An 18,702-nucleotide genomic window follows, 5' to 3' on the forward strand; every position below is an offset into this window, starting at 1 on the left:
GCAAGGAATGAATGCAGTTTTACAGATTTTGACATTTCTTAATACTTTTGGCTTTCTCAGAAGCCAGCTAGCTATTTAAATGCCCCCAAAATATATATATATATATTTCTAAAAGTCAAAGTTTGGAAAATGAACACTTCTTGTTTCATTTTGGCGATGAGCTTCTGTTTCACATGCTCAACGGAACTAAGAAAGTCACCCAGCAGGCTCCAGGAAGCCAGGGCAAAACTCAGATTTCTGAGCTTGAGCTGAGAAATGCAAAAGAAATCCAAGAAATAATGAGGAGAAAAAGTCTTTTTCTTTTTCCAAGTTCTCCAACCTGACTGCAGAATCCACAGAGGTAAAAAGAAGAAGTAATCAGAAACATCCTCACCCCACGCCTTCTGCATAGTTCATTCTTTTCTCTGATCAAACATTAATTGAACACTTACTCTGCGCAAAGCTGGTAACAGTTGTTAGGGGTGCAGCTGTGAGCAAGACAGACACCTTTCTGTGCTCACGAAACTACAGCCTCTGGAAGGAGACAGTTACGCAAGTAATTCCAAAACAAAGTGTGATGTGTGCTTTCCTGAGGGCTCGTGCAGGAGTTGTGGCAGTGCGTGGCATTTTGTGGCAGGGGTTAAGGGACCTGGAATGCTTGTGAGGAAGTGACACTTCTGAGCATCTGAGATATTAGAGCCATCCCGGTAAAGAGAGTGAGAGGACTTTTTCCAAGCAGAAGGAACAGCCTGAAGGAGGCCAAGATATGAGAAAGTTTCATACACTGAGGGCAGTTTCTGTAACTAGAGGTAAGGTGTGAGTGATGGGAAGTGGCAGGAATGAAACTAGGAACAGAGGCCATGTGGTAAAGGACATTGCGAGCCACAGTAATGGAAGGAATGAAGGGTGTTAGAAAGGGAATGGTTCCTTTTACTGTAAGAAGGAGAGTGGGGAGGTGAAACAGGAAGAGAAGGCATCCGAGGGCAGGCATGTTAGGACTCTGGTTACTGCTGTGAGCAGCTGGAGCTGAGTCCTAGGGCAGCTCTGGGAAATGGTGCAACCACTATCCCAGAATGAGCCCATCTGAGGGGAAAGGGAGCTGGGGTCTTTATACATCCACCCCCAGAGAGTTATTGGTGGAGGGCAGCTTGGCACTTAGATGGTTCAGGAAAAAGCTCTCAGTCACAGACACTGGCGTTGGCTGTTAGGAGGCAGCTGACCTCACCAAAATGGTAGGGGAGATAGGGTGCAGGTGGGGTCCCAATGGCATCTGCTACACTAGTGTCTATGGTTCTTAAAATTCATTGAGGGCTCACACAGAAATGATAGGCTTGGAAGGTCCAGATGCCACTTCTAAGGGTTCTTAAGAGGTGAAGAGGACCCTGGCCTTTTCCCTGTTCCCTGCAGAGAGCAAGGAAAAGTCTAGAGTTACAGTCTGAAGCCCAACTCTAAGTATAGACTTCATTCTTTGCTAGCTTCCTGGCCTTGTGTGATGTGATTTGTAATAAGAAATATATATTTGGTCTTCATCGCAGTTTCTAACACAGAGCTCCTAAAAGCCTTGAAATTTCATAAGTGATGAGATATAAAGGAATGTAGTTGTAACCCTTCTTTATTCTTGTTTTTAATACATGTTTTTTTTCTATTTTTTAAATATTTTTTTTAGTTTCAAATATACAGTACATTGGTTAGACATTTCTATAGTTCATAAAACAATTGCACCCTCCTTCCCCTGACCCTCCACTTAGCCAACATATTAATGCTAACTGCAGTCCCTATGCCGTGCTCCCCATCCCCGTGACCATCCATCAGCTACTAATTTGTACTTCTTTACCCTTCACTCTATTCTCATAGCCCCCCAAACCCCTTTCCCCTCCATCTGACACCAAATTGTCCAATGTATTTGTGAGTCTGTTTTTGATTAGCTTGTTCTTTTTATTCCTTAGATTCCACATATAAGTGAAATCATTTAGTGTTTATCTTTGCCTGACTTAAATACCTTCTAGTTCCATCAAAGCAATATCTTTTTCCATCCCCTTCCTCTTCATATGTAGGGGTCTTGTTTTCTTATCCTTTCAGCTACTCTATCTTTTGGTTGGAGCATTTAATTCTTTTCTATTTAAAGTACTTATTGATAGGAATGTAGTTGTAACCCTTCTTTATTCTTGTTTTTAATACATGTTTTTTTCTTCTCAAAGAAGTCCCTCCAACATTTCCTGTAATACTAGCTTGGTGGTAATAAATTCCTTTAGCTTATTTTTTTCTGGGAAGCTCTTTATCTGTCCTTCCACTCTAAACAAAAGCTTTGCTGGATAAATTATTCTTGGTTGTATATCCTGGGTCTTCATCCTGTTGAATATTTTTGCCAAGCCCTTCAGTCCTGAATAGTTTCTTTTTATTTGTTTTTCTCTTACTGCATTTAATATTCTTTCTTTGTATTTAACCCTTGGCATTTTAAATATGATGTGTCTTGGTGTGGACTTCTTTGGATCCCTGATTTTTGGAATTCTCTGAGCTTCCTGGGGTTTTATGTCCATTTCCTTCACCAGGTTAGGGAAGTTTTCCATCATTATTTCTTCAAACAGCTGTTCAACATCTTAATTTTCTTCAGTTATACCGATCAGACAAATATTTAGAGCCTTAATAGTGTCCCATATGCTCCTTAAATTATTTTTATAGTCTCGGTATCTTTTTTCTTGCCTATATGATTGAGTGTCCTTGGTTTTCCTGTCCTCTAGGTAGGGCATTTGATCCTTTTCTTTATTGACTTTGTTCGTTCCTTTGTTTATTCTATTTAATATACTTCTCATCTCATATAATGTGTTCTTCATTTCAGACTGGCTCCCTTTTGTAATTTCCATTGCCATCTTTATGTTTTTTTTTTTTATCTCTTTGTTGAAGTCCTCACTGAATTTATCCACACTTCCCAAAGGTTCACCAAGCATCTTTATAACCAGTGTTTTGAACTTTGTACCTATTAGATTACTTGACTCCATTATTCCTGAATCTCTATTCTGTTCTCTCATATGGTTTCTACTACTTTGTCTTCTAATTTTGGCTGCCTTTCCATGTCTGTTTCTATGTCCTAAGCAATGTTCCTAAGTCTCCCAGTTGATTAGTATGGATCTGTGAAGTAGGTGTCTAGTGGCACAATCCTGAGAGGGGTTCAGCTGCAGGCCAAACCTGTGCCCCTCTGGGACCACCTGTTAAGATTCAGCAAACAATCCACAAATGCTGTGCTTACAGTTGCTTCAAAAGGTCATACCGGAAACCAAGGCCAGCTGCCTCCAGTGTGGTAGTCTAGGCACTGCTCACCAAGGAGCACCTTACTCACTGAGGATACACCTAGATGTGGCTTGGGTGAGGCCACAAGTTGGAGGAGGCAGAGTTTCAGGGAATCCTCTGGGCAAAGCGACTTCTGTTATCGTTTGATGATGGTCATGGCTATGGCAGAGCTGTGTCTGTGCACTGGGAGTTGGGAAGGCTCAACAGGGAGCAATGGATACCGCTGGCACTTCTGTACAGTGGCTAACTTCTTCTGAGCCTCAGATGATATATCTTTACATAGGAAAACAAAATCGATTCTACTTACCTCATAGAGTTGCCACTAAAATTCAGTGCAACTGTCAATGAAAGAAGGGCAAAATCTATAAAAATATTTTGTAAGAATATTGGAGCCCAAATTTTGAGGACATGCCTGGAAGCAAGATCTCGACAAATGGAGAAAATGCTCCAGAGAATGACATTTTTGTAGCTCATTTTATATGTTTGAAATCAAGGGAGAAAACGTAAAGAAGGTTACATGGAATCCATTGGTCATAGATTAAGGAAGTAGGAGAATGCAAAGTGAGGAAACGTCTAGGATTGGGTAAAAAGCAAAATGGAAGAATACATACTTCTTTTACATTGGTGGGTACAGAATAGTTAAAAATTAACATTTATAGCCATAGAGATAATATGCAGGGAACAAGATAACAATGAGGGGTTTTGTGGTCAGCTCCGGTGGTCTTGTGCTCTGGTGCCAATAGTTGTGCCTTTGAGGGGTCTGAAAAAGAATATTACTCTGACATTTCAAAGTAATGTGTTATCCTAGATGCATATAAACAATGGACAGGGCTCACTTTAGGTAAAGACTGACCTTTGCTAAGAAAGCTACAGGCCTGGGACATGACTACCATCCATGACCTGCCCAGTTAGGAATTTATAATCAGACCATACTGGGTGCTTACTTTTGGTCACAGCTTATCAAGACTGCCAGGTAGCCCCCTGGGTTTGTCGGGTCTACTAAGTTGCCCCCTTTCATTTACACAACACTGTGTTTGTGAGAACTCACTAGAAAGGAATGGACTTGGGCACCAGCTACCATTAAAGTGCTTCCTTTCTGTATGCTTGTTCACTTTTTCACCTCATTTAACTGTTCAAGGAAAGAGATTCCCACCCAGTGGTATTTTACAACATACATTCAAGGCTAGGCACATCCATTTGGAACCTACACCCACACAAATGTTCAAATTACCCAAATCTGAAAATGCAAAGCGATGTGCAACATATGTTCCAAGTTATAAATAAATTAGTGACAATTCAGGGACTTCTTATTTTTCCTAAAAGAATTTGCTGGCTGGGTGGAGAAGACCTCAAACCATAAAGAAATTTTAAACTGCAATATGGGGAAGTCAGAGTCTTTGAGGCTGTATAGGATTTAGTTTTTTGAACCACATACACCCATGAAACTAGGTATGAATGAGTCTCTGTGTGTATCCTATGAAAAAATATACTTACATTGTGGGCTAAATTCCTGTTGACTTTGGAACCAGCCAGCCTTCTGTTTCCTCTGCAACAATCGTCAAGAAGGAATTGGAAAATGAAAATGCATATTTTTGAAGGCAAGAAATAAAAACGATGTTAAATGTCAGGGTTGAATAATCCGGTTGCACCTTGCACACCCTCAGATAGGCATTGCCATGGAGATTTTCTGCATTTGTACTTAATGGGCTTTGCATCTGTGAGACAGAAAGGGAAATGGTTGTTTAGATTGATACTGTTGGCACTCAACATCTTTTTTGAAGGTAGTCTAGAGATGAAACACGGTACTGTCTCCCTTAGTACACCCCAAGAAACTAGTTTTTGAGGGGGGTGAGTTAGATTTTCTGCTGTCAAAGGAAGTTATTGGGTGATGGAAATATTGTATATTCTTATTGAGTTGTGGATTACATGGGTACATGCATTGGTCAAAACTTATCCAATAGTACACCTGATGGATAAAAAAAATCTGTGCATTTTACCGCATGCAAATTATACCTTAATAAAAAAAAATTGGGGGTGCCTTCTCACTTTGTTGCTTGAAAAGATCAGCTTAAAGCCACATTTCACCATGGTCAGTCTCCCCATCCAGCTCTCCACTCTTGCCTCTTGCCATCCAACCTTGCTGCCTCCAAGGCATGCACACACACGTGTGCTCATAAACACACATGCACAGCATCACCTACAGATGCTAATTTAAACATAGTGTGTAGGACCAGGGGGAAGTTAGGTGCTGTGTGGAATGAGGGAAAGCTTAAGACCCCGTCATTTGCCCTCTGCATTGGAACTGACTAGCTGGGGAGGTAAGAATGTGACCCAAGCAAACAACACCACAGAGATCAGCTTTGAATGGGGTATAGGGCCAGCAAGGGCCTATTGAACTTAAAAGAGGCAAAAGGACTTAAGGAGGGATGGGCATAGTAGAGGTGGGAAGGAGATGAGTGTGCCATCTGACTAGACAGAAAGTCCCAAAAGGGAAACAGGAGTGTGCCTAGGTGGAAAGGGGGAACCGCTGCCATTTGGAGAGAGCTAGAAGCTCTCCCATCTGGTGCATGACCGCAGATGGGGGATGCTAGGATGTGAGAGAGTATCTGAGGTCTCAGGTGTCTTTATTCTCTTCATTAATAGTTCGTCAGTTGGTGAGAAGCAGCCATTAAATGTCTCTTTTCATTCCGCTTGTGAGGTATAAAATTGATACACGCTGATAGCCCAAAAGTAGAAGCAGCCCAGATGTCCATCAACAAGATAATAATTAAACAAACTGTGGTATATTTATGCTATTATAAAAAGAAATGAACTATTGACAAAAAGAAAAACATGAAGGAATCTTTAAGAAAGTTCTTGCATAAAAGAGTGCACACTGTAGGATTCCATTTATATGGAAATTTCTAGGAGGGGCTAAACCAACATATAGTAGAGAAACTTAGAAGAGTGATTCTCCTCAGGCAAGACAAAGGGCACTAGAGAACCTTTGAGGGGATGGAAGTGCTCTCAGTTTGGGTTACACGGGTGCATGCATTTCTGATAACACGTTGAATGATGCGGTTATGATTTGTGACTTTCAGCATATGGAAATTACATCTGAAAGTAAAAGACCCATGAGCTATAATTGAACCCTATTTAACACTTAACAGATGCCAGCTGAAGTGTTTACAGGTGAAGTGTACTAGTATCTGCAGCTTATGTTACAGTTCATTAAAAAATAAGGTGGTACCTTTCAAGTGTTTTGAATGCTTGAAAACTTTCATAATAAAATGTTAGGCTAAAAATAAAAACTATGTATGCTCATAAAAGAAGTGAGGTCTGAAGACAAGGAATGATGGGCAGGGATTGCATTGCTTCTGGAATGTCATCTAGTAGTGGCATTCTGGGTCTCTCTTCTGCCAGCCTCTCACTGACCAGTCCACCCTGCCCCACAGAAACACTGCTCCTTTTAAAAACCGTGTTCAAAATTCTACCTTGAGGGTACTCGTTACCCATTCATCAACAATGTCTTAAGCAGGTGATCCGTGCTCAACCCTGTGCCAGGCAGAGGATAAAGTCAGATGTGGTCCCTGCCCTTGTAGTGTTTGTCATCTACAGAGGCATTGATCAGGGATTTGCTGAGTTTATAAAAGGAGCAGCCAGGGGTACCAGGGATGTGGACCCAAGCAGTTCTTGAATGGGTGGAGAATAACAGCCCACACTTACTGAGAATGAATTATACATTGGATCCTGTTTGAACTTAACCTGGATTAATTCAATTAATCCTCACAACCACCCCATATGGTGGGGACTGTATTATCCCCATTTACACATCAGAAAACTGAGGCTTGGGGAAGTTAAGTCTTCACCTCTCTGTGACTACACAGCAAGTGAATTACTGAGCAGGATTCAGAAACTAGGAAACTGGGGCTAGAACCCATGCCCTAAACCAAGGGTCCAAGACTTTTTTGGAGAGGGCCAAAGAGGGAATATTTTAAGCCCTGTAGGCCAACTACTCAACGCTGCTATTGTTGTGTAAAAGCTGCCCTAGCCAATACGTAAATAAGTAAGCTGAGTGCCAACAAAATTTTATTTACAAAAACAGAAGACAGGGTAAATTTGGCCCATGGGCCATAGTTTGTCAAGTCCTGCCCCAAACCACCCATAGTCTCCAGGGACTGGGAGGCTTTCAAGTTGGACCAGAGGCAACTAAAGGAAACTTAATTCCTGACTATCTCCTTTATGTAAAAGTGTGGGAGTCAGTTAGCAAGGAATCAATGCAGGCTTCAAGAAATCAGTCTCTAATTAAAAATGACAAACAAAAATACATCTCTGGAAGCACGTGGCAGTCCATAACCAAAGGAAGCTGCAAAGAAAAGGTAAAGAAAAAAAGGGGGGGAGGTGAAAAATTATCAGAAACCACACAAAAGTTGGTTATCTTTTGTCTTTAGAGCCATGTTTAGAATGTCAGCAGCACAGTTAAGACTTTATATGAATGTGGAAAAGTAAAGTTCAAAAACTTTGCTTAAGCGTGATTCATTTAGAAAAGGCTTCACCAAAGAATTTTCCTTCTTGCAGCTTTGCTCTCACTGGCTGTCAGTTTCTTAAGGGCAAGAAATTGCTTCACTTGGCTTCTGCTGTTGACAAGGATTTGACGCTAGAGCACAGAGGGAGAGCAGGGCTGGGAGTATATTGACCCCATTCTTGGACAAATCCATGCAGCATTGAAAATTAAGAGCTCAAAAGGGTTTCTGAGTGTATGGTCACTGTTTCAGGGTCAACCCAAGGACCATATGCCTGAGGACAGCCCCAGCAGGTTCTTCCTTACTCTGCATAGGGGCCGCCATTTGCTCAGGGAGCCCCCTTGCCCCTTCATCACTGGCCAGGATACATGAGGGATTGGCATAGAGTCGGTGTAGACAGAATACTTTGGGGGCAGAGAATCTCTTTCAGCCAAGCATTTGTGATGTGCTTCTGGATATTAGCTTCTTTATTCCAGCATAGCTGATGAAAGGGGGAAACTCTACGCATAGCCAGGCTGAGGGTCTGCAGGAAGTTAAGCTACAAGCTGGACTGAGATAGCCAATTCCTCATTTTTCCACACTGACTTCATTGGGTCAACCCACTGCTCTAGTGTCACAGAGATAAGATTTGAATCCTTTATTCTTAGGAAGACAGTTGGTGGCTGGGCCAAAGGGATGGTCGGCTCATGCGGATTGTGCATGCAGAGGAGAGAGTGCAGTCCATTCCCTCTGTGGACGGTGCTTAGTAAGATGTGTTACGCTCCCAGGTCCTCACAGAAAAGATTGGCTCTTTAGGGCATGTGGTGTTCTGTCACCAAACGATGAACTGAGCACTTCCACCTACTGAGACACCCACTTGTTCCCATACATACACCTCAGGGGTGAACTGGTGGAAGGGTGGCAAGAGGTACCTTGAACCTTGTCAGAAGGACCCCAAACTACTACTCTTTATAACCACCACTTCAGTCTCTAATAAATACAATCGATCTGCCTCGCTTTGCTTTCTGTGAATACAGGTGAGCCTTTGACTCTCAGCAGGGCAGTGGGGAGGCTATGGTCCCCAAACCTGGATGTGCATAAGCGTTTCCAAGAGAGCTGGTAAAAAATGAATGTCAAAGTCTCATCCTCAGAGCCCTTAGAGATCAGACTGGATTTAACCTTAACGCTTTCTCTAAATCAGTGGTTCTTAAACCCCTGGAAGGTTTGTTGAGACACAGATTGATTGGCCACACCCCCATAGTTTCTGATATAGGAGGTCGGTTTGGGGCCTGAGATCCTGCATTTCTAAGCAGCCCCCAGGTCGTGCTGCTGTTGCTGGTCTGAGGTGAGGCTGGGGGTGCTCTGAGAGCAGGGCTGCTTAGAGGTGGACCTCCTACTTCAGGGCAGCTGGCCTCATGACCTAGCAAAAGGGACATTCTCTCCTCACTGTGGAAGAACTGTGATCTTTGTCGGACAGGTCGGCCCCTTAGTATTTTCCACCTGTTCTGCCTAATATACAGCCACTAATCATATGTGGCTCTTTAAATGTAAATTGAAATTCATCAAAGACAAGATTTAAAATATTTGTTCCTCTGCTGTATGAGGCCCCTTTCAAATGCTTTACAGTCCCATGTTCCTTATGCCTGCCATATGGGTCATCACAGATGTAGGACATTCTATCATTGCAGAAAGTTCTACTGGACAACACTGTTTATAAAAATTCCAAAAATTGTTTCTTTCTTTCTCTTCAAAGTTTGGTTGTCAGTCCCATTGTATCATTGTGAAAAATTAACCAAAGTCCTTTTACAAATATCAGAAACAGTAACTCTTTACTCTTTTTTTGCTCACTATAGCAACCTTTACCAACATCTTCATATCAGGTTGAAGGGAAGGTCACAGACATTTTAATGTAAAAGAGATAAAAATTTTAGTAATATTTTCCAAAATATTGCTCCCAACACTCATGTTATGAAATTTAAGTAACTGCCTAGGTCCACAGGGAAGTGTTATGAGCAGCAAGAATCAGACAACACACATGGAGAATTCAGTTGACTCCGGGGCAGTCCCCTGGGTGCCACTGTTGGAGGGAAGGATGGAACTAGTTTAGAGTGGACCGGACCAGGACAACTCTGGGTATTTTAGGAAAATGCCTGTTCCTACTGCAAGCCGCAGAGCATGGCTGCCGAGGCTGCCTTTTCTTTTCCATCCCAGAGGAGAGATTTGGACTCACTCCTACTCAGAGATGCTTAAATGCCTACCTAGCACTAAGCAGATGCCTTTTGGGAAGCCTAACTCTGTTTCATCCTTTCTTACAGATTCGGCTTAACAGCAGGGGACTGATTTACTCTGTGGGCCTGCTCCTAGCCTCTGTCTTTGTCACGGTAGGTTTGTACCCCTATCCTCACTCTTGAGTTTCCACATTCTCCTTCCCCCACCCCCCTTGGGGTGTTTCGGCTACAGAGTTTGTTTGGACACCAGATGGACTTGGCTTCCTAGTGGATCGGAACAATCGGCCTCCAGATGTTCCATTGCCTTCATAACTGTTTCTTCTAGAAGTGGATCCTAGCAAAGGAAGCCTTCTCTTTTCTGAAAGGAGGCAGCCTTCTCCCAGAAACATGGCTATATTCTCACATCAAACACAAATCGTTTTATCGAAAACAAAGGGAAGATCCCACTTTTTCTGCAGGATTAGTCACAGAAGGCTAGATTCTAATTAACCGACTGTTCTAGGTTACTAAACATCTTCATAAATCCATGAATTTGACCAATACTCAGTGATTAAGAATATATTTTATTGACAGTGCAGTTTTATTCCATTCTACTATCTTAACTATTACATCCCTTTATGTAATGTAATATCCTAACTCAACTGACATATATGGTATGAACAAATTTGCACTAACACATGAATTGACCCACATGCTGTATCCACTAACATATAAATATGCTGTTGAATTTTCATATTAATAAACATTAAGACACAATATGTTTTTTTCTGAAATTTTCAATGAAATATTCATTGAATTACACCTGTTAATTCAATGTTAATTACTATGTTAATATACGTACACTAAGAATGGGAATTCAAAAGGGCGGCCAGGAAGCAGGAGAGGCAATTTATGGGATCAGGGTGGGTGTCAAATGTCAAGGTTTTACCAAAGTAAATACTGCCTTATGCAAACGTGAAAATCTATATAATTTATTCTTCTGTAGTTTAGGGGTTCCTTAGGCCTGGTATGTTGTGAGGTTATGATACTTGCAATAGCCACACACGGTGCTTAATGCTTTGCATATATTTTCCTATTTGGAGCTCACCACAACCACACGAGGTAGTCACTGATATACAGATGACAGCTGAGGCCTATAGAAAAATTGACGCCAAATGAACGGAGGCACAAGCAGTCTGACATCAGAGTGCATGCTCACACCTGCAGTGCCTCTCCTTATGCTGTGCTACAGTTGTACATTCTATAGGAGATTGACCTCACCACTCCCTGGGCTGTTGAAATGGGGTTGTTGGAAGGTTGAAGAGAAGTAGGTTTGGGGAAGAAGAGCAACATCAAACACTTAAGTGTGCAGTGCCTATATGACATCCAAGGGGAAAGGTCAAGAAAGCCATTGGAAAGGTGAGTCTGAATTCGGGAGAAATGTCCAGCTGGAGACATGAGGATGTAGATGGTATTTAAAACTATGCAGTCAGATGAGCTCACCAAGGACGTGAGCACAGGCAGAATAGAAAAGAGGCCCAGATCTGAGTCAGGAGGATGAGGATAAAACACCAAAAGAACAGAAAAAGTAGTGGGAGAGGTAAGAGGAAAACCAGAAGAGTGTGGCAGCTGGAAGCCACATGGAGCAGGTGCTTCAAGGTGGCGTTATCTGCTCTGTTGAGGGAGGAGAGTCCTGAGCATTGGCCATCGGGGTTAGAAATGCAGAGTCATCTATTCTCTTGACAACAGTGGTTTGCAGAGCAATGAGGCAGAAAGTTGAGTAGAATAAGTTAGCAGAGGATGGAAAGAGAAATTGGAGGCATCCGGTATTTGCAACTCTTTTAAATTATCTTGCTGTAAAGGAGAGAAATGGAAATCCAGAAAAAGTGTAGTTGTCTTTTAAGATGAGAGAGATAGCAGCATCCTTGTATGCCAGTTGGGATGATGCAGGGGTTGAGTGGGCCGGGGGCCGGGGGTGGAGACTGAAGAGGGGCAGTCGCTGGAAGCACATCCTTAAGCTTCAAGGAGGTGGGATCCCATGCCGGGGACAAAGCCGTGGTCGCTGGGTCCTCACTACCAGGGGAGCAGGTGGGCAGGTAGGTGTGGTGGTGGGAGCTCTGTGAAATGGGAACAAGGTCACGAGCTGAGAGTGAGAGTAGAGAAGGGAGTGTTGGGGGTTTTGGGAGAGAGGAGAGGTATGAAATAGCCATCTAGGAAAGGGAGAGATGGTGGACTAGGAAATGGGGAATGATTGCCATAAAGCATGAATGGCCCACTTAAGGTTTGTGGTCTTGAATTTAAAGTGAGACCCATGAGCCTGGCTGGGCATTTTCCTCCAGTCTGGGTCAGCTATGAGGAAGCAGCATGGAGTAGATGGAAGATGGCTTGAACCAAAGGCTGTGGCTTAGCCAGCAAAGGCACCAAACCAGAGAGAGGACAAGGAACGAAAGTGGATGCCAAGAGTGACCATAGCAATTGCTGGTGGAACTTACATGGGGTAAAGAGGGAATGGGGTACAAGGTGGGTGAGGTGCAGCAAAACAGTGGTGGCTCCAGTGAATTCTGGGTCAGGGTGTCTGCAGAGTCGTGAGAGTTGTGGGGTACCAGATGGAGTGAGTGGGAAAGACGGAAGACTTCAGACAGAAAGTGGGATGTCTGACACTGAGATAACAGAACTGTTTTTTCTGTTATGGGTAATAGGAAAATTGAGGTGGCAGGGTTGTCCACAATGGCGGAAATAGCCTGTATCTGCTCTGGACAGTACCCACAGGTTACATGTGGCAATTGAGCACTTGAAATGTGGCCAGTGCAGCTGAGGAACTGAGTTTTTAATTTTATTTGATAGCACGGAATGAGGGACTGCTATAGGGTGAAGGACAGGACTCGAGAACTGGCATTGGGAAGATCCTCTTTGTGGATGGTGAACTCACCAAAAAGCGATTTCAGGAGTGCTGGTGACAGCAGTGGCAGTGCTAGGGGACTCAGGGCTCTGAGGAATGCTGGGGCACCCAGGGTTAACTGCAACCATGAGAGTAGAGTGTGACAGTTGGGAGACGTCAGTGCTTTTCAGGAGAAAAGGGTATGGAAGCAGCAGTGTGGAGCAAGGGGGACAACTTCCTGGCCTCCAGGCACAGGAATGGGAAGAGATGCTGCCACCACCTGTGGGGAGCATGCGGATGAGCCAGGGTCTGCTTGAACCAAGAGGGTGAAGAGTCAAGACAGGTGGTGCCGGCACAGAGCAGTGCAGGGTTCGAGTCCAGGGAAGGAGCGGGGGCCACTATGCTATGTCTCTTACGCCCATCATTATGACTTTCATAAGTTATTTTCCCACGAACACCAGGTTCTGACTTCCCCTCTTCTTGATTTTGATGTTCTCACCTTAATGAGAGATGAACGTTGTGGGCCCAGAAAGAATCAGTGCCCTGCCCAAGGGCCCTCCGGCCGCTGCCCTCTGACCCCTTCTGTGTGTTGCAGGTGTTCGGTGTTCACCTGAACAAGTGGCAGCTGGACAAGAAGCTTGGGTGCGGGTGCCTTTTCCTGTACGGCGTGTTCCTGTGTTTCTCCATCATGACGGAGTTCAACGTATTCACCTTCGTGAACTTGCCCATGTGCGGGGAACACTGATCTACCAGTCTGCCTGCCAAGGCTCAGTTCCTTCTTTTCTGTGCAATACAAGACCTGGCCACACCCTGGCTCACTCGGGCCCCCAGGCCAGGGCGTCCTGTCTGTCTCTCCCGCGCTGTTCACAGGCCTCAGCTCCTGCCTCGGTGGCCCAGGCTCTCCCTGCCCCTTCCCTCGCTCCTTCTCCTCCTTGGGTCGTACCTGCCACCCGGCCCCTCTCGCCCACCCCTTCCGGCCTCCTCCTTGTGAAGACTTTCGTAGTCCACATGAATTTTCAAGCTCCATTTGGAACAGTGACTGAGATTCTAGAAAAACTGGCTGCTATCTGGCCGAAGCCAGGCAAAACTTATTACAACCCCTACTTGTTTTTTAAGTTATTGGATGGAAGACTAACCTAATTTATGACCTGAGACTGTTGAAGAGATAGCAAAGAGAGGGTATATTCCTTACAGGGAGGGTTTGTGATTTTGCTATGTTTTGAGGTGATTCCTAAGTTACTGGGTTTGGGGGGTTGTTTCACTTTGGGGGCTCTTCTTTTTACTCCTCTTCTTCCAGAGATCAAGAGTTTCTCTTGCATCTTCTTTTACTGGGCTCTGGATCAGTCAACAGTCCACAGGTTGTCCCCGCTGTGTCTTGGGGCAGAATCCCAGGCATGTTGGAGCATGCCTGGGTCTAGTGCTTCCCACAGGAACAGATGCATGGCATTTCATCCCCAAGGATGCCCCCCACAGTCCTGCAGGCTTTACCTAAGGGAGTGTAAGGTTTTCTGAGAAAGAAGATAGCTTCCTACATGTCCATTATGACCTTCACTTTCTCACTAGGTTCTTTCTGGTCTCTCAAGCAATAGTTCTAGCCTGCCCAAAGCCTTTGACGTGAGGCCCTGGTTAAACATCCATCCATGAGGTGGCAGGCAGTCAGCGGCAGAAGCTTCCCAGCCTGTGAGTCCCTGAGATGTTCTCTCATTCCTTGACACTTGGGGTGACAGGGAGTGACCCAGAGGCCGCCACTGCTTTTCATGCAGGAATTACAGACACTGGTTTCTTGGAAAATGGAGAGAAGCGCACTTTGCACAGACATCGTCAATAAAGTCCCAATTTGCCACTCGGTACTGAGTACACTGGACCCTGACAGCTGGCTCTTGGGCCAGCGTCCTTCCTCTGGGACGCCACAGCCAAGCTGCCCAAGCTCCACCCATCCTCTCCGGAGGGATAGCAAGGGAAGGTGAAAACAGAACTGACACCTTTGAAACCACAGAATGTGTTAAATGCAGACTCGCTCAAGGGCATAAGTTATTGTGAACGTTGTTGCCAATCACTGCTCAACAGCCCTGCTAGATTTTGTATGATGCTGAATTATTATGCAGACTAATTCCACCAGTTGAGACCCACCCATGCTTATTACACTTGTATTTATTGAAACTGTGGATTCTTGCCCGTGCTCTCCTTGTATTTACTTTAAGCACTGATCACATAATTCATTCGGTATGGTTTTCCGCATCCCTTGTACACATTCTGGTATGAATTGTAATAACCTGCTACAAATTGGTTGAATGTTTCTATCAAGGGTGCGAAACCAGGCCAGCATTAGCCAATGGAGCACCAGCCCGATGGAGGACCAGGAAAGGAAATCACCAATTTGGGCTCTCAGAGCTAGGACACACTTATTGATTCTGTTGCACATTTTGCACTGGTTTATGGAGATTGTTTTCTTGGACGGATAGTGTAAAATAAACTTCTCTGTTCTATATCTCTCCTTGAGCAGTGGGCATTACTTTCTCCTTGGATTCTGAAGCGTTTCCTGTTTAACACTAAGGGGTATGCATGGAAAGGAAAAAGAGCATAGTCGTGGGGCCAGGTATTTGCCCATCTGTTTCTGGGTTGACTCACCTGGAATGCTGGTAGATGTCTGGCAGATTGCAAATAAAAGGTGGCATATGATGGGTCCCCTCTAAATCTCGAAGGGACTTTGGACCTGTTGTCCTGTAGAATATGAGACATTAATTAGGATTCTTCCTTTCAGCTGGACATGAGAGGAAAAGCATGCCAGTACTGATGATGACCTTCGGCAGTGCTCACGGTCACCATCCTGTCTGATTTGACTCGTTTTTAATTGTGAAAATTAAGATCGTCCCAATTCCTTAAAAGATTATAGTAACAATCACAATAAGCTGTTTTTTCTCCTGCATGACTCAAGAAATAATTATCAGATCTAAAAGTAGATCAAAGTTAAGTGAGCCAGTCAGCTTTCCACCTGAAACTCAACATTATTTGTAGGACTTAGAAGAAAAATAACTACTAATTAACAACACTAAATTTATTTAAATGTGTTTAAAAATATATTTCCAGGTGATGGGAAAATACTAATTAGCTTTGTTTTGAGTGTTTTACTATATTTGTGCATTTTATAAATATACTCTTGACATCAGTCAGGGAATTTTCATTATGTCGATTAGTGTTTACAAAGCATAAGATCTTTTTACATGAAATATTTTGTTATACTAGTCTTAATTCGTTTTACTTGGAGTTTTAAGCAAAGATATTTGATCCAAAGCTTAATTTTTTTAGAAACACATTTGCTGTGAAATCTTTAGAAACCGTAATTTCATGCTAGATTTCTGAGAGAGAAAATTATGGGATGAAGTTGAATTTCCACTTTCCATGCACAACGATTGCTGACCTAGGAATGGCAAAGGTTTCCTTTCTGAAACTTTTTGGCCTATTTCTGCTCAGATCTAAGCCATGTGTAATTGTCCTGAGCTGTTGATTGAGAATGTGGTTGTAAATGAGCTGGCCATCCAGGGAAGCTAAACTGCTGATGTTACTGTTTTCACTGCTTCCACTGTGCTGGGGGGCATTGGGGGGGATTAGATGGGTTTGAGATAACTTTTTTCCAATATTCTAAACCTGGCAGTATTGTCAGAGAAACCCTCTCAGCAATTTTTTGGGATACACTGGTTTCCATAAGTTCCCCAGGCTGTGATCTCATGCACAAGGGCATATCTCTGTGGCTGTAAACAAGGGAAGGCACACACTGGAGCCTGAACTTCCTCCTGAGCATATCCTCATTGACCCCACAAGGAGGTACCACTAGAAGGTCCTCTTTTTATGGGAAGTGTGTTCTCAACTTGGCCAGGGCCTGCCAAGGGTCCCTGTCCACATACATGCCCCTCAGGCGCCGTTGGGTACATTGAGAAGCCACCAAGGGGAAGTTTCTGGATGCCTTTTTCCCCCTCTCAAAGGAAAGTGCTGGCCTACCTTTTTCGGGAGAGCATGTTTTTATGGGTACATGTTTTGTATTTACCTACAAAAGACCCAGAAGGCTGCTCATTATGTTTTCCTATATCTGTTGCTTCAGAACTTGTTGTTTACAGTCATAAATTTACATGCTAAGGATTTGAAACTCTGTACATCCCAAACAGCACATTTGAACTCATTTCAAGCACCCAGGCTTCAGAGGAAAGCCTAAGAGTGTGTGTGTGTGTGTGTGTGTGTGTGTGTGTGTGTGTGTGTGTGAGAGAGAGAGAGAGAGAGAGAGAGAATACTGTAATTGTGGCATATAAAATAGGGATAACATTCAACTTGTAATAAACGTAATTAAATGTAGCCTTAGAACTTTACCTAATTGTTCATGAAAATATTCAGCTTGTTGGGAAAAACGAGAAATAGAAAATTGGTGATGGTGATGGTGATGGTGATGGTGATGGTGATGGGAATGTTCTTTTCAAGATTTCTTTTCACCTTTGCAAAATAGGATAATTGTCCCAGGTATTCTGACCCATTTCCACCAACTCTTTTGAAGTAGATGGGACATTTCCATGTTGGATTTTGAGTGGTCCCATTCTAATTAATGAGTCTCATTTATTTTGATATTCTATGCAGTGGTCACTGAACACACACACACACGTGCACGCATCATCATCATCATCATCATCATTGTCATCATCTATCTGACACCAAAACTCTGTATGAAAACAGTCAAATCTTTGAAATTTTTCCTAATATCCAGTTATCTATTATGATACATTTACAGGAATGGGGTAGATTCAGCCAATTTTTCTCTAATAAATAAAAATCCATGTGTCTATTGCGTCATCATCCAAAGATGTGGGCGTCTGCAAGGATGCTAAAAAAGCCAGGAACTGAGGCCAGGGACAAGCAGAGATTAGCAACGCGCACAAGATCAATTATACTATGCCCCAGAATTGATTCCACTTTGAACTTTATGCTTAGTTTCAAAACACAGGGCAGTAATGAAGCTCCACTAAAATCTTTCAGCTAGCTAACTGTTGCATTCAGGACATTTATCTCCTTAATAAAGTATACCTAATAGTCATATTAAGTTAGAAGTTTTTACCCAACTTCAATTTAGCAAACATTCTTACCAAGTTGTAGATACAGCTCAGAAGGACCCAGAACACAACTGCAAGGATTCTGAGATTCCTCATCATGTTTCATTCCAGGTTTTGTATGCAACTTACTGGAACCAGCTTCTGCATTAAATGTCCCAACAAACCAAAAGATGTGACATCACCAAATTTGGCTTTTGATAAACAGGATAAGTTGGGAGTTGTGTAAAGATAAAAATGTTATTCATGTATATACACATACATTTATGTAAATAAATTCAATTTATGCTTAAATGGCATATATTTCGAAACTATAATCTTAAATCTTCTCTCCCCTCCTACCTGTGGCAAAAACGAAGACCAAAAACAAAAGAAGTATTAACTATGACTATTCACTGGTGACTAACCAGTCACCATTCTCCTAAAAGTAAAGCCATGGGCATTGAGCCAAATGCCCACGGCTTTACTTTTAGGAGAATTTATTTTGTCTACTGGTTGCAGGTCTCTGAAATACTAGTTCCAGAATATCTAAAAATTTATTATCATATCAGATGGAATTGTTTCCTTCAGTTGCTTAGAAATTAAATATTATGTTCAATGTCAATATTTTTTAATGTGTTTACCTGCATTTACTCATCTTGTCTAAATTAGTGTTTCCCAAATTTAAGTGTGCACCTGGAGACATAATAAAGTATAGATTTCTGGGCCCCATTCCTGAATTTTTGGTTCATTAAGTCTAAGGATAAGAATTTGCATTTCTCTCCAACTCCCAGACACTACTGCTG

At 42.9% G+C, this 18,702-nt stretch overlaps 1 protein-coding gene across 6 annotated transcripts in view; it reads left to right on the plus strand.

Annotated features, from left to right (window-relative positions):
• SLC24A3 (solute carrier family 24 member 3) overlaps positions 1 to 18,303 on the plus strand; it is a 454,104-nt gene extending 435,801 nt beyond the window's left edge. For 5 of the 6 annotated variants that reach the window (XM_016146148.2, XM_016146152.2, XM_016146149.2 and 2 more), the window contains 2 exons: positions 10,061 to 10,126; positions 13,426 to 18,303. In XM_016146148.2, coding sequence (XP_016001634.2) covers positions 10,061 to 10,126; positions 13,426 to 13,575 — 216 coding nt within the window. In that variant the 3' untranslated portion in view covers positions 13,576 to 18,303. The remainder of the gene's footprint in view (positions 1 to 10,060; positions 10,127 to 13,425) is intronic. The other variant, XM_016146147.2, reaches the window with a different exon arrangement.
• Positions 18,304 to 18,702: the final 399 nt, after the last annotated feature.

Source organism: Rousettus aegyptiacus, unplaced genomic scaffold (genome assembly GCF_014176215.1).
Source record: "Rousettus aegyptiacus isolate mRouAeg1 unplaced genomic scaffold, mRouAeg1.p scaffold_m13_p_12, whole genome shotgun sequence".
In the NCBI taxonomy this organism is placed as follows: Eukaryota; Metazoa; Chordata; class Mammalia; order Chiroptera; family Pteropodidae; genus Rousettus; species Rousettus aegyptiacus.